General features: G+C 67.3%; 4 protein-coding genes across 4 annotated transcripts; 2 read left to right on the forward strand and 2 right to left on the reverse strand.

Annotated features, from left to right (window-relative positions):
• Positions 1–719: 719 nt before the first annotated feature.
• On the forward strand, positions 720–4,558 carry AP2A-1 (alpha-adaptin; the record flags this gene model as incomplete). The annotated part of the gene is made up of 4 exons (XM_005778472.1): positions 720–1,535; positions 1,915–3,795; positions 3,869–4,015; positions 4,141–4,558. 4 exons carry the CDS (start codon positions 720–722, stop codon positions 4,243–4,245), a joined length of 2,949 nt encoding a protein of 982 aa, XP_005778529.1. The 3' UTR covers positions 4,246–4,558.
• Positions 4,559–4,669: 111 nt separating this feature from the next.
• Positions 4,670–5,420, reverse strand: EMIHUDRAFT_367099 (hypothetical protein). The gene has a single exon (XM_005778473.1). The coding sequence runs from the start codon at positions 5,287–5,289 to the stop codon at positions 4,891–4,893; it is 399 nt and encodes a 132-aa protein (XP_005778530.1). The 5' UTR covers positions 5,290–5,420; the 3' UTR covers positions 4,670–4,890.
• A 3,326-nt stretch (positions 5,421–8,746) lies between these two features.
• On the forward strand, positions 8,747–10,410 carry EMIHUDRAFT_237124 (hypothetical protein; the record flags this gene model as incomplete). The annotated part of the gene is made up of 2 exons (XM_005778474.1): positions 8,747–9,359; positions 9,473–10,410. 2 exons carry the CDS (start codon positions 8,747–8,749, stop codon positions 10,408–10,410), a joined length of 1,551 nt encoding a protein of 516 aa, XP_005778531.1.
• Positions 10,411–10,680: 270 nt separating this feature from the next.
• EMIHUDRAFT_237125 (hypothetical protein) lies at positions 10,681–12,312 on the reverse strand (the record flags this gene model as incomplete). Its single annotated transcript, XM_005778475.1, has 3 exons — positions 10,681–11,181; positions 11,389–11,481; positions 11,731–12,312. 3 exons carry the CDS (start codon positions 12,310–12,312, stop codon positions 10,681–10,683), a joined length of 1,176 nt encoding a protein of 391 aa, XP_005778532.1.
• Between the last annotated feature and the right edge of the window lie 494 nt (positions 12,313–12,806).

The raw sequence follows: 12,806 nt of genomic DNA on the forward strand, positions 1-12,806 counted from the left end.
CCCGCAGCCGCGGTGGCGCGACCGGACCGCGGTCGCTCCAGGCGCCTTTTGGCCCCGGTTCGAATCGCGGTTGGCGCGCGCCCTCGCGGAGCGACGCGTGGCGCGCGACGCGCGCGCGTGCGCGTGCGCGCCCAGCCGAGCCCTAGGCCGTATGCCGTCTGCCGTCTGCCGTCTGCCGTCTGCCGTCGGCCGTCGGCCGTCGGCCGTCGGCCGTCGGCCGTCGGCCGCCGCCGCCGCCGTAGCGGCGGCGAGCGCTCGCCTTTTGCGCGACGCGCAGTGTGGACGCGCGCCGCCCAGCGCCGGACGTGCCGGAGCCGGTCCGGCGCGCGCGCGGGCGGCCAGCGCCTGTAAACAGACAGCTGCCGCCCACACGTTCAAAGGTCTCCTGTGCACACCGGTACCTCCACAGAAGTGCCTCGGCGGATTTCTTTTAGCTAAGAAGCGCCGGCTCAGACTCGCTCGGCGTTCGCTGCCCTCGGGCTGTGCCTCTCCAGGTACCGACGGCGCACGCTCTCCCGACTCGCCGCGGACGCCCAGTCGCCACCCCCGCCAGCGGCCTCGCCTCGCTTGCCCCCCCCCTTGCGCCTCGGCCGCCCGTCGCCGCCCCTCGGTCGTCGGTAGCCTTTCGCCGCGCTCCCTGCCGCGCATCGGCGGCCGACCTCCGCCCGCCCGCTCCCCCCCCTCCGCAGAAGCCCCCCCCCCTCGCGGCAGCCATGGCGATGCGCGGGCTGACCGTCTTCATCTCGGACCTCCGCAACTGCTCCTCCAAGGAGCAGGAGGAGAAGCGGGTCGAGAAGGAGATGGCGCACATCCGCTCCAAGTTCACGTCCGACTCCAACATGAACGGGTACAACCGCAAAAAGTACGTGTGGAAGATTCTGTACATGTACATGCTCGGGTATGAGGTCGACTTCGGCCACATGGAGGCCGTCAACCTCCTCTCCTCCCAAAAATACTCTGAGAAGAGTGTCGGGTACGCGTGGTGCGCGCTGATGCTGCGCGAGGGGGACGAGCTGCTGCGGCTAATCATCAACTCGATCCGGGTGGACCTGATCTCGCGGAACGACAACGCGGTCTGCCTCGCGCTCAACTCCATCTGCAACGTCGGAGGCAAGGAGTTCGCCGAGACCCTCTCCAACGACGTGCTCAAGCTGCTGACGCACAACATCACTAAGACGTACGTCCGGAAGAAGGCGGCGCTGACGGCGCTGCGGCTCTTCCGAAAGTCGAACGACACGCTGCCGGCGGAGCAGTGGGCGGACCGGATTCTCGCCCTCCTCGACGAGAAGAACATCGGCGTCCTCACCTCGGTCACCTCCCTCGTCCTTGGCGTCCTGGCGGTCGACTCGGCCGGCTGGGAGGCGGCGGCACCAAAGGCGGCGCGCACGCTGACGCGGCTCGTGCTCAACAAGGACTACTCGAACGACTACCTGTACTACGGCATCCCCACCCCGTGGCTCCAGATCAAGCTCCTCAAGGTGCTGCAGCACTTCCCGCCCCCCGAGGAGCACGCTCTCAAGCTGCGCGTCTCGGAGGTGCCGCCGCCCGGCCCGCACCGCCGCCCGGCCCGCACCGCCGCCCGGCCCGCACACATCTAGCCGCGAGGGCGCAGAGAGGGCGCAGAGAGCGCGCAAGAGGGGCAGCCGAGACGCACCCAAGCTGCAGCCTGCAAGCTGCGCATTGCAGAAGCGACGCCGCTGCCCCGATGAGCCAGCGGACAAAAGAAGACCTGCCTTAGAGCCGGCAGACACCCTCTCCCCACCACCACCACCACCACCACCACCACCACCACCACCACCACGTGCAGGCCCCTCTTCTCCATCCCCGCCACCCACGCCCGCCGCCACCGCCGCTCGCCTCCCGCTCTCCCGCCCTCCGATCCCGCACGGCGCGCCCCCTCGCCCGTGGCCGCAGGTGCTGCAGCGCATCGTCTCCGGCACCGAGGTGACCAAGAACGTCAACAAGAACAACGCGACGCACGCGGTGCTCTTCGAGGCGATCAACCTCTCCATCCACCTCGGGCAGTCGTCCGAGACGCTGCCGCAGTGCATCAACTTGCTCGGTCGCTTCATCTCGATCCGCGAGGCAAACATCCGCTACCTCGGGCTCGACACGATGGCGCGCCTCAGCCAGGAGCAGCCGCACACGCTCGACGACCTGAAGAAGCACCAGTCGACGATCCTCTTCTCGCTCAAGGACCCGGACATCTCGATCCGCCGCCGCGCGCTCGACCTCGTGTACGCGATGTGCGACACCGCCACCGTCAAGGAGACGGTGAGCGAGCTGCTCAACTACCTTGACAACGCGGACGACCACATCAAGGAGGAGCTCGTCCTCAAGATTGCCATCCTGTCGGAGCGGTTCGCGTCGGACAACTCGTGGTACGTGGACGTGGTGCTGCAGCTCGTCCGCTCGGCGGGCGACCAGGTGGCGGACGAGGTCTGGTACCGCATCGTCCAAATCGTCACCAACCAAGGCGAGGACCTGCAGCGCTACGCCGCGCAGGGCGTCTGGACCATCCTGAACGCCGAGGTGCTGCCGCACAAGAACCTGGTCAAGGTGGCCGGCTACGTGCTCGGCGAGTTCGGGCACACCATCGCGGAGTCGCCCGGCTCCTCGCCCTCGGAGCAGATCACGCTGCTGCACAAGCACTTCCGCAACGCCGACCCGGACGTGCGCGCGCTGCTGCTCAACACGTACGTCAAGATCGCGCACACCTACGCCGAGGTGGCGCAGATGGTGTCCGAGGTGATGCAGCAGCACTCAGCCGCGATGGACCAGGAGGTGCAGCAGCGCGCCGCCGAGTACATCTCGCTCTCCGCCCCGTCGCTCGCCTCGATCAAGGGCACCGTGCTCGAGATGATGCCGCACTTCACCGAGCGCGAGTCCATCGTCTCCAAGGCGCTCGCCTCAAAGTCGAAGGGCGACGACCCGGAGGCGCCGACGAGGCGCGTCGAGCCGCGCGCAGAGGCTGCGCACGCCGAGGCGGCGCCGCCGCCGCCGCCACCCAGCCGCCAGGAGACCCCCGACCTGCTCGGCGGGCTTGCGGACGAGCCGGCGGCGCCCGCGCCGCCGCCGGGAGGAGGGGGCGGCGCCGGCTCGGCCGCCGACCTGCTCGGGGGGCTCGACCTCGGCGGCGGGGGCGGGGCGGCGCCGCCGCCGGCCGCGCCGTCGAGCGGGGCCGACGACTTGCTCGGCCTGATGGGCGGTGGCGGCGGCGGGGCGGCGCCGTCGGGCGGAGGCGGCGGCGACTTGCTCGACGCGCTCGGCGGCGGCGCGCCCGCCGCGCCCGCCGGGGGGGCGGCGGCGGGCGGCGGCCCGTCGCCGCAGTGGCTGGCGCTGTGCATGCGCAACGACGGCGTGCTGTTCGAGGACGCGACGCTGCAGATCGGCGTCAAGATGGAGTTCAACGGCCACCAGGGCCGGATGGCGCTCTTCTTCGGGAACAAGGGGCAGTTCCCGCTGCAGCAGCTGGCGACGGTCCTCTCGCCCTGCCCCCAGCTTGCGATCCAGGTCTCGCCGCTGCCGTCGACGCTGCAGCCGCGGCAGCAGCTCTCGCAAAACTTCCTGATCGAGTGCAACGCGCCGTTTGGCGACGGGCCGCAGGTCAAGGTGAGCTTCATGGGCGGCTCGGGGCCGGCGCAGATTGTCGCCAGGCTGCCTCTCAACCCGAGCAAGTTCTTTGCGCCGCTCGTGACCGACGGAGGCGACTTTTTCCGCCGCTGGAAGCTGTTCGAGGGCAAGGAGCTGCAGAAGATCTTCAAGCTCAAGACGGCGCCCCTCGCGGAGCCCGAGGTGGAGCGCGTCTGCGCGGGAAGGGACACGTCCAGGACACGTCCGAGACATGTCCGAGACATGTCTCCCTCAGGTGGAGCGCGTCTGCGCGGGCGGGATGAAGATGGCGGTGCTGCGCGGCGTCGACCCGAACACGGCAAACTACGTGGTCGCCGGGTGGATGGCCGTCAAGGGCGGCGCGCCGCAGAGCGACACGGCGTCGGTGCTCATGCGGCTCGAGGCGCAGCGCCCCTCCCCGCCGCCCCTCCTCCCCCGCCGCTGCCCGCGTGGCCCCTCCTCCCCCGGCCGCCCTCTTGCCTCCGCAACCCACCGACGCTGCCCCTCCCTCACCCGCCGCGCGCGCAGGTCAACGCAGCAGCAGGCATGTGTCGTGCGTCGGTGCGCGCCAGCGACGCCGGCCTCGCCACGGCGGTGGCCCAGATCGTGCAGAGCCACCTCGCGGCGCCGTGATGCAGTCACGCGCTCGCGGGCCAAAACCTCGCCCTACTGTGACTGGCCGCGAGGCCGGAATGTCGGCGGCGCGCGCCGCGCGCCCGACACGAGGACACATGGTCGCGCTCGTTTTGTACGGTGTGTCGCTAGGGGGCAGTCGTTGCCCCGGGGGGATTGAGGCAGGGGATGGGACGGGCGGCGGCGGTATAAGAGAGAGCGCGCGGAGGTTGAGGGAGAGTTTAAGAGAGGTAGAGAGACGGGGTTGAGGGGAGAGAGAGAGTGCAGGGCGTGGAGAGCATCGCTCGTCTCATAAAATCGCATTCTAGAGCTATTAATATAATTTTAATTAGAAATTACACCTGGCAAAATCTCTCCACTCTCGGCATATATCATATTAATTAATTTATATCTACCGTCCTAATCTACATACTACTTTGTACTTTTAGTACTCTTTGAGATATATCTTACGTCATCATTGTAGCGGCACAACGACGAAAGACACTAGACACCGCGAGAGACGGCAGAGCGCAGACGCGCGCGGGCGCTACAAGACTCAAGACACAAAAAGAGAGCACGAGGCGCGTACACACGTGTGTCGGCCGCTCATCAGTCCTCTCGTGACTTGCACGCTCATGTGTGTGTTCGAGTGTGTTCGGCCGCTCATCAATCCATGGGCTCGGGCGTCAGCGTGGCCGTCGAGGCGGGCGTGGGCAGGTCGGAGCCGGCGCTCGGGGTGAACGATCGCTGCATGCGCAACGCCGCGACCGGCGTCCCCGCCGGAGCGCTGGGCATGCCACCGGCGGCGGCGGCGGCGCTCTCTCTGCTCTCGCGCGCTCGCCGCGCGAGACGCTTCTGCAGAAAGCGCGCGATCTCCCACGGCCCGTCCTCGGTGTAGTCTAGCCACGCCTCGGTCGTGCCCGGCGTCCACCGCGCCGCGCTGCCGAACTCGCTCAGCGCTATCTCCTCGGCGCGGCGGCGGCTGTCCGCCTCAGAGGCGCCTGGCGCGTCGGTGGCGCGATACACGTCCATGGCGATGTGCTCCGCCGCGCGCTTGAGGTCCATCTGCAGCGACTCGTCGCAGCGGTCGAAGGCGGACAACCACTCCTCCTGCTTCCGCTTCCGCGCGTCGGCGCACAGCTCCTGCGCGCGCAAATAGTCGGAGACGATCTTCACCTTGAGCACGTCCACGTGGCAGAAGAAGTGCTCCCAGAAGGTCGCCTCGGAGATGCTGCCCGGGACCAGCGTGTCGATCGCCTTCTGAATCAGCGGCCCGAGGCCGCGGTCCCGCAGCGCCGCCGCGGCCGCGGCCGCCTCGTGGTCGTCTAGCTCGTGGTCGGGCGAGTCTGTGGGCTCCAGCTGGTCGGGCCGGAAGCAGAGCGCCTCCGGATCGTTGGTGAGCAGGAGCTTGACGTGCGATATTACGAGCCACCGCACGTCGTCCGGCACGCCCTCCCACAGCACGAGCTCAGTGCCGTCGCTGTCGCCGCCAAAATCGGCGGTGAGCTTCTTGGCAGCGGTGCGCGCTGTCTCGACGAAGCGCGAGGTTTCCTGGCCCATTGCGCGTGGCCGAATGAGCGAGCGCAGTGTCTCACACCAACCACGCACGCCCTTGAACACGAAAAGAAAAAACGCTGCCTCAGCGGAACTGGGAGAGGACCGCCGCACAAAGCTGCGCCTCCCAGCTGCACAAACAGGCGCACAACAGAGCACAGCGCACAGCACACGCCGGCGCGCGCGCAGCACACGCAGACGCACGCGCGATTCCAACACGCACACGCGCACAGTACGCGCGCATCGCACGCCAGCGCAGCGCCGCACACAGAGCACACTTGCCCACATCAGCAGCAGCCAGCCTGCCACAATCCTCATCTCACACACGCGCGCGCACACTCCCCCACTGCCGGCGCACGCATCGGGCGTCGCCGAGAGGAACCAGAAGAACCAGAGAGTCGGCTTGAGGCCTTGAGGGATCCAGATCTGGATCCCTCAAGGCCTCAAGCCGACTCCCTCAAGGCATCAAGGCATCAACCTGGCTCCTTCCAGGCATACCTAGCCCCCTTCAGGCACCAATCAGAATCTTCCCAGGCATTATCCTGACTCCATCCAGGCAGGAGCTGGCTGCACCTCGCGATATCCCGCTCCATCTCGCCTAATCCCGCCCCATACCGTCTAATCTCGCCTCGCCTCGCCTCATCTCGCCTCATCTCGCCTCATCTCGCCTCATCTAGCCTCATCTCACCTCATCTCGCCTCATTACGCCGCACGACGTGACCCGAGATCGACCCGAGATTGACCCGGGATTGACCCGAGATCGACCCGAGATCGACCCGAGATTGACCCGAGATCGACCCGAGAGATCGACACGAGATCAACCAGAGATCGACCCAACGAGGCCCCTCATCCCCTCTCTGGGGGGGAGATTGACTCAACAAGGCCCCAAAGCCCCCTCTCTGGGGGGCCCCTCCCCCCCCACCCCGAGTGTCCGTGTCTTCGCGAGTCACCGATGGGGAGCGGGGGGGGGGGGGTGCGAAAAACCAACAGGGGAGGCTGGGGAGGGGGGGGTCCCCTCTGAAAACTGCCGACCGCGGAGGGGTTTTGTCCCACAGGGTTTTACCCTCCGCGTGAGGATCGGCCATAGTCTGAGGGTTAGGTTTCTGGAGCCTCGGGTGCTTTTACGCTTTTGATCGGGTCAGGGGAGAGTGCGACTTTTACCACTTTGGTCGTCTCGGAGCGCCCAACTTTTAGCATGTTTCAAAAATTTCTTCGGCGCTGCGCGCCGCGGGTGCAGCAAGTACTAGCTATCCCTATCGTCCCGCAACGGCAAAGTAGTTCCCGCACACTTATGGCTAAAAAAATGCTGCCGCTCGCCCCTCGAAAGCGCCCGCCGGTGTGTGTCCAGACATGTAGCGCTACAAGTTTGTGACACATAAGGACGCATCCTCCCACAACACTTCACCCGCTGGCTTGGTTGCAGCTGCCGAGGTACCATCTGCCGGCTTGGGGGGGCTAGTGGCATTCGCCGGAGAGTAGAATGTCCAAAATTTTCGCGCGCCTGCGGCGGCGCGACTTTTACCATTTTGCCCCGGGCGGGCCCACTTTTGTCGTTTTGCCCCAAATCTACGGCTAGCCGTGCTTTTAGCGTTTTGACCCAAATCGGCCGAACTTTTAGGATACCCTCAGACTATGGGATCGGCGCGGCGAGGGGGTAGGCTCGAATTCGCCGCGCAACATTTCACACCCCCACAGGACCCCGCCCTCCCCCCCTCATTGGTCCCACCACCTAGAACCCCAACCTTGGCTTCGCACCCCCTCCTTGCGCAGTGTCCCCCGCTATGTGTCGCCGTCTTTCGGGGCACGCAATCCTGTGCAGTCAGGGCAAGTGGGGGCGAGGCGCACACCCTCTGGTCTATACTGGTGTGGTTCTGTCCCTAGTCTCGGAGGGGGGCTTGAAGGTAAGAATATTTTATTTCCTAATCTCTTCAGGTGGCGTTTATTTTTGCTTGGGCGGACCTCATGACGGGGTAGGTAGGGTAGGTCTGGGCCCTCCCGTCGGGGGTTTCCCTCTCTTCAAGCTGGAATTTTCACAGCAGAAAAAGAAATTTTCCGCGGAAATCACGATGTCAACCCTCCCCAAATGGGTGATCTGATGCTTGTAGGGCTTGAGAGTGGCCTCCCATGTCACAAGAAGGACTGTGGATGCAGGAGAGTACCACCAACCATCACTCTAGTTGGTATAGTACCCCACCTTCACCCATCAGGTGATTTCTTTTTTAGTTTCCCATAAGTAGGGTAGGTAGGTAGGTAGGTAGGTAGGTAGGTAGGGGCACCGCAGGGGCCGGCCAGGGTTTTTGCAGAATTTCATCATGAGGTCCGCCCAAGCAAAAATAAACGCCACCTGATCTCTTCGTACATCCTCCTGCTGATCTCCGCAAAGTCCTGACGTAGGGCGTGCTTGCGCGCCTTTCTGAGGCCCCTCCAACCCACCCGCGCTAGGTCCCGGGGGACGCAGGGGTCAGCCCCGCGCGACCTCGGGAACTAGCCGGGGCAGTCGGAGAAGTGGGAGAGAGAGAGATTTTTATTAACCAACAAGAAATCACGACTCTCACAGTGATTTGGGCTCGGCAGCTTGTTAGCCCTCAGCCGAAGCTGGGGCCGGTCCCGTAGCCGAGAGAGCCCGCGCTTCTAGAAGTGGCAACTCCGTGCACTGACGGTCGGCCGTCAGAAAACACGCCTCCGTGGCTCGGGTTACACCAATCCTCGCTACCCAACGCGGCCAAAGGATATCCACCTCGAGAACCTCGAGAACCTCCCACCCTCGTCTCGCCCTGCGCGACTGCTCCGGCTCCCCGTCGTCTGCCCTGCGTCGTCTGGCGACTGGTCCTCCATAGTCGGTTGATGTCGCCGCCCTCCTCGTGACACACACACACACACACACACACACACACACACGCCCTCCTCGTGCCTCTTCCGCTCGCTGCCTCAAAAATTCTTTAATTGCGAAAAATTTCCCGCCGGCCGAATGCTCGGCACCTTCGCCCGCTGCTCGCTTCACACGCCGCTCCGCACGCCGCTGCGCGCGCCGCTCAGCGCGTCGTCGGCGCTCCACCGCGCCTGCTTGCCGTTTCTTCGCCCGCCTGCGGCTCGCCTCTGCACAGGCACCGGCGGACGGACAAAGACGGCGCGCGAGGGCAGGAGCCGTCGGTGGGGCCCAGTCTCTGTGCTCGAGACCGTGCCAGCCGGGCTCGTCTTTCTCGACTACCTCGGCACGGCCGCCTTCGCTGCCTCAGGGTGCCTCGTCGCCGGCCAGGCCGGCATGGACACGCTCGGCTGCGTCTTTGTCGGCACCATCACCGCGCTCGGCGGCGGGACCGTCCGCGACGTGCTGCTCGGCCGGCTGCCCGTCTTCTGGTTCCGGGAGACATCCTTCCTCCTCCTCTCGATCGGCGTCGGCCTCGCAACCTTCTTTGGCTCCGAGTCGCTCGAGACCGTGGGGCTGCTGCGCGCGGACGCGCTCTTCCTGGGCGACACGCTGGGCCTGGGCGCCTTCGCTGTCGTCGGCGCGCAGGCGGCCATTTCGGCGGCCATGCCCTTCTCCGTCTGCTGCCTCTGCGGCATGCTCACCGCCACCTGCGGTGGGCTGGTCCGCGACGTCCTCGTCGGGAGGCGCAACCAGGGCGCGCGCCACGCCGCGCCACCGCGATGCCGCGCCCGCCGTGCCGCGTCGCACACGTCCCCTCCACCGCAGGCATCCTCTACTCTGGCGAGGGCGAGGCGGGTGCGCTGTACGCGCCCACCGCGCTCGCCGGCGCCGCGCTCTACGCAGGCCTCGTCTCGGTGGTGGCGCGGCCGGCGGCCATTGTGCTCGGGGTCGGGAGCACGATTGCGATGCGGAGCCTCGCCTACTCGTACCGCGTCCGGCTGCCGGCGATGGAGCGCTTCGTCAGCTCGGAGCAGGAGTCGGCGCCACAGCCCGGCCTCGCAGTCGGCGACGCGCACATCTTTGTGACTGCGTACGGCGCCGACCGGCTCGGGCTTGTCGCGCGGCTGAGCGAGTGCATCTCGGCGGCGCGCGCAAACATCTCCGCCTCCAAGATCATCACCATCGGCGACGACATCGCCTTCATGATGGTCGTGTCGGCGCCGTCCGGCGGGGCGGACGCGCTGCGCAAGTCGCTCGTCGCGGCGGGCAGGCAGGGCGGGCTGCGCGTGGAGACGTCGCGGATCGACGTCTCGACGCCCGAGGGCAAGATTGGCCGGCGCCCCTCGCTCGGCGGCGCGGCGTGCGCGCGTGTCGAGCTGCTTGGAGTCGACCAGCCCGGCTTGGTCTCCCGCGTCTCCTCCTTCCTCGCGACACACGGCCTCAACATCCAGTCGCTCGACTCGCGCGTCTACTCCGGCGCCGCGCATGCCACCGACGGCGGCGACCATGGCGCCCCAGGGCACGCGGCCCGCCGCACGCCCTCGTACCGGCAGGCCGCCGCCAGGGCGGTGGAGACGGGGGTGAGCCGAGCCGTCACCGCGCGCGCCGAGGGCGACCTCTTCTGCCTCTCGGCCGTCGTCTCGAGCGAGCGGCACCCCGATTTTGCGCAGCTGCAGGCCGAGGCGGCCGCCTTTGAGGCGCGCCACGGCGTGAGCCTGACCATCCAGCCGCTCGAGGCGGCCGCGGCTGTCGAGCAGAGGTGAGGCACGCGCACGGAGAGGCGTGAGGTGTGCGGCAGACCGTAGAAACACGAATCATGATATCAGAATTCAAACCGAGACCGCACAGGGAGTAGAGTCTGGCAGACACATATACTGTACGCGAGAGAGACTTATGGTCTTATGCACGTGTTTCTTCCCAAAACTGCGCACAAACCAGCGATATATGCTCACGCGCTCTCCCTCGAACCAGCAGCAACACACGCCTCGGCCGCAAAGACTCCCGAGTCGGGATCGCCACATGCATACCGGTGGTCAGAGCTGCGGCTCGCGGTACTGTCCGGCCGGCCCGAGCGAGACGGCGGCGGTGATAGTGGCGAACGCCAAGCCGACGGCGAGTAGGCCCCACCCCCACGGGCACTGGCCACCGCACTTCTCCCCGGCGGTGGCGTCGTGCACCGTGCCGACGAGCGACGGGCCGAGGAAGCCGCCGAGGTTGCCGACCGAGTTGACGACGGCGATCGACGCGGGCGCGAGCGGCGCGGGCAGCCCGCCCATGTGCAGCGCCCAAAAGACGGGCACCGCGGTCTGCACCGCCACGTCGGCGGCGGCGACGAGCGAGACGAGGCCGAGGGAGGGCGGACCCGACGAAACGACCATCGCGGTGGCGGCGAGCAGCAGCAGGCCGGCGCCGGCGCCGAGGAGCCGCACGACGGCGGCGAGCCGGCGGGCGTGCCCTCCTGCGTCGGTGTAGCGCGCGACGAGCGGCATGGCGGCCACCTTTGCGACGGCGGGGACGGCGAGCAGCCAGCCGACCTGCGCGGTAGAGTGCGGCAGCTGCTGTTGCTGCTGCTGCTGTCACCTCCGGTCCACACGGGTACCCCCGTGCTAGGACAACAAGGCCCCACGGGACACGGCGTCTCCACACTAGGCGGAGTCACACATGTGCGGCAGCGCCTCGGAGGAAGTGTCTCGGAAGTGTCTCGGAAGTGTCTCGGAAGAGTCTCGGACGGATTTGCCGACCTGCGCGGGCGAGGTGCCGGCGGGGAGCGCCTCGCGGAGCTGCGTGGGGAGGAAGAAGCGCGACACGTTGAGCATCATGCTGCAGCCGACGTACTGCACCGCAAACATCCACGTCCGCCGCTCGCGCAGCGTGGTGCGCAGCGAGCGCTTCAGCGGCGGCGGCGGCGCGGCGCTCCGGCGGCCTCGCCCCACGGCGGCGAGGAGCGCGTCGCGGCGGCGGGGAGGCCAGCCGCGCAGCCAGCTCGTCGCCTCGGGCGACTCGGCGAGCAGGAGGGGCGTGCAGGCACCGAGCGCAATCGCGGGGAGGCCCTCGAGGAGGAGGAGCCAACGCCAGCCGCGCACGCCGCGCACGCCGTCGGTGAGCTGCATGAGCAGGCCCGAGCCCGCCGTGCTGAGCAGCCCGCCCGCCGACGTCGCGGTGGCGAAGAGGGCGACCGCGCGGCCGAGCGACTGCGGCGGGAACCAGCGCGAGAGCAGAAACAGGCAGCCGGGGTAGAAGGCGGACTCGGCGAGACCGAGGAGGAAGCGCAGCGCGCAGAGCGCGGCGGCGTCGCCGACGAGCGACGTCGCAGCCGACACCGCACCCCAGGATATGGTTGAGACGGCGAGCACACGGACGGGCCCGATCCGGCTCGCCAGATGGTTCGACGGCACCTGCATCAGCCCGTACGAGAGGTAGAAGAAGCCGGACGCCACGCCGAATGACTGCGCCGTCAGAGCGAGGTCCTGCTGCATCTGAAGTGCCGCGAAGCCCAGGTTGGTTCTGTCGACGATGTTGAGCACGTAGCCGAGCCACAGGACGGGCACCACGCGCCACCACAGGTGGCGAAAGATCTCATCGTGCTCCTCGTCGGACGCCGCCTCCTCGCACGCCGGGTGCAAGGCTGACGACTCCCGCAAAGCGGCCAGCTCCTCGTCGGCCATCGCTTGGTCGTTGGGAAGCCAGAGCTCCCTCGCACGACACTGGGCACGGGACTGGCGCGTCTGGGTGTGCCCGGGGGTGGGGTGGAGTGCGCCCCGCCGTAAAAACCGCTTGTTTTTCTCTTTTCCCGCGTTCCTGCAAAAGCGTTTTTAACCTCTCTTGACGCGCGCTCCGCCGCCTCTGCCGCCTCTGCCGGCAGCGCACAGACTCTCTCACGACTGCTCCCGTTCCGCCCCAATCCACGCCTCGACGCCGTCGGCGCCCACAAGCACCCGGCACCTCAAGCCTCACACGCTGGACCGGGTCCCAACCATGGCCCACCATCCGATGGCCGCTCCTAGCGCCGCCGTCGCGCCGCTGCCTCCGCCGCTGCCGCAGCTTCGGCGCGACCCCCCCCGGGTGCGCGAGAGGAAACAGGAAAGAGAGGGCGGTGGGCGACGGTGCATGAATGCTCACGGGGACGCATGTACGTCAGGGAAAAGGCGGCGCATGGGCT

The sequence above is a fragment of the Emiliania huxleyi genome (genome assembly GCF_000372725.1).
Source record: "Emiliania huxleyi CCMP1516 unplaced genomic scaffold EMIHUscaffold_245, whole genome shotgun sequence".
Classification (NCBI taxonomy): Eukaryota; Haptophyta; order Isochrysidales; family Noelaerhabdaceae; genus Emiliania; species Emiliania huxleyi.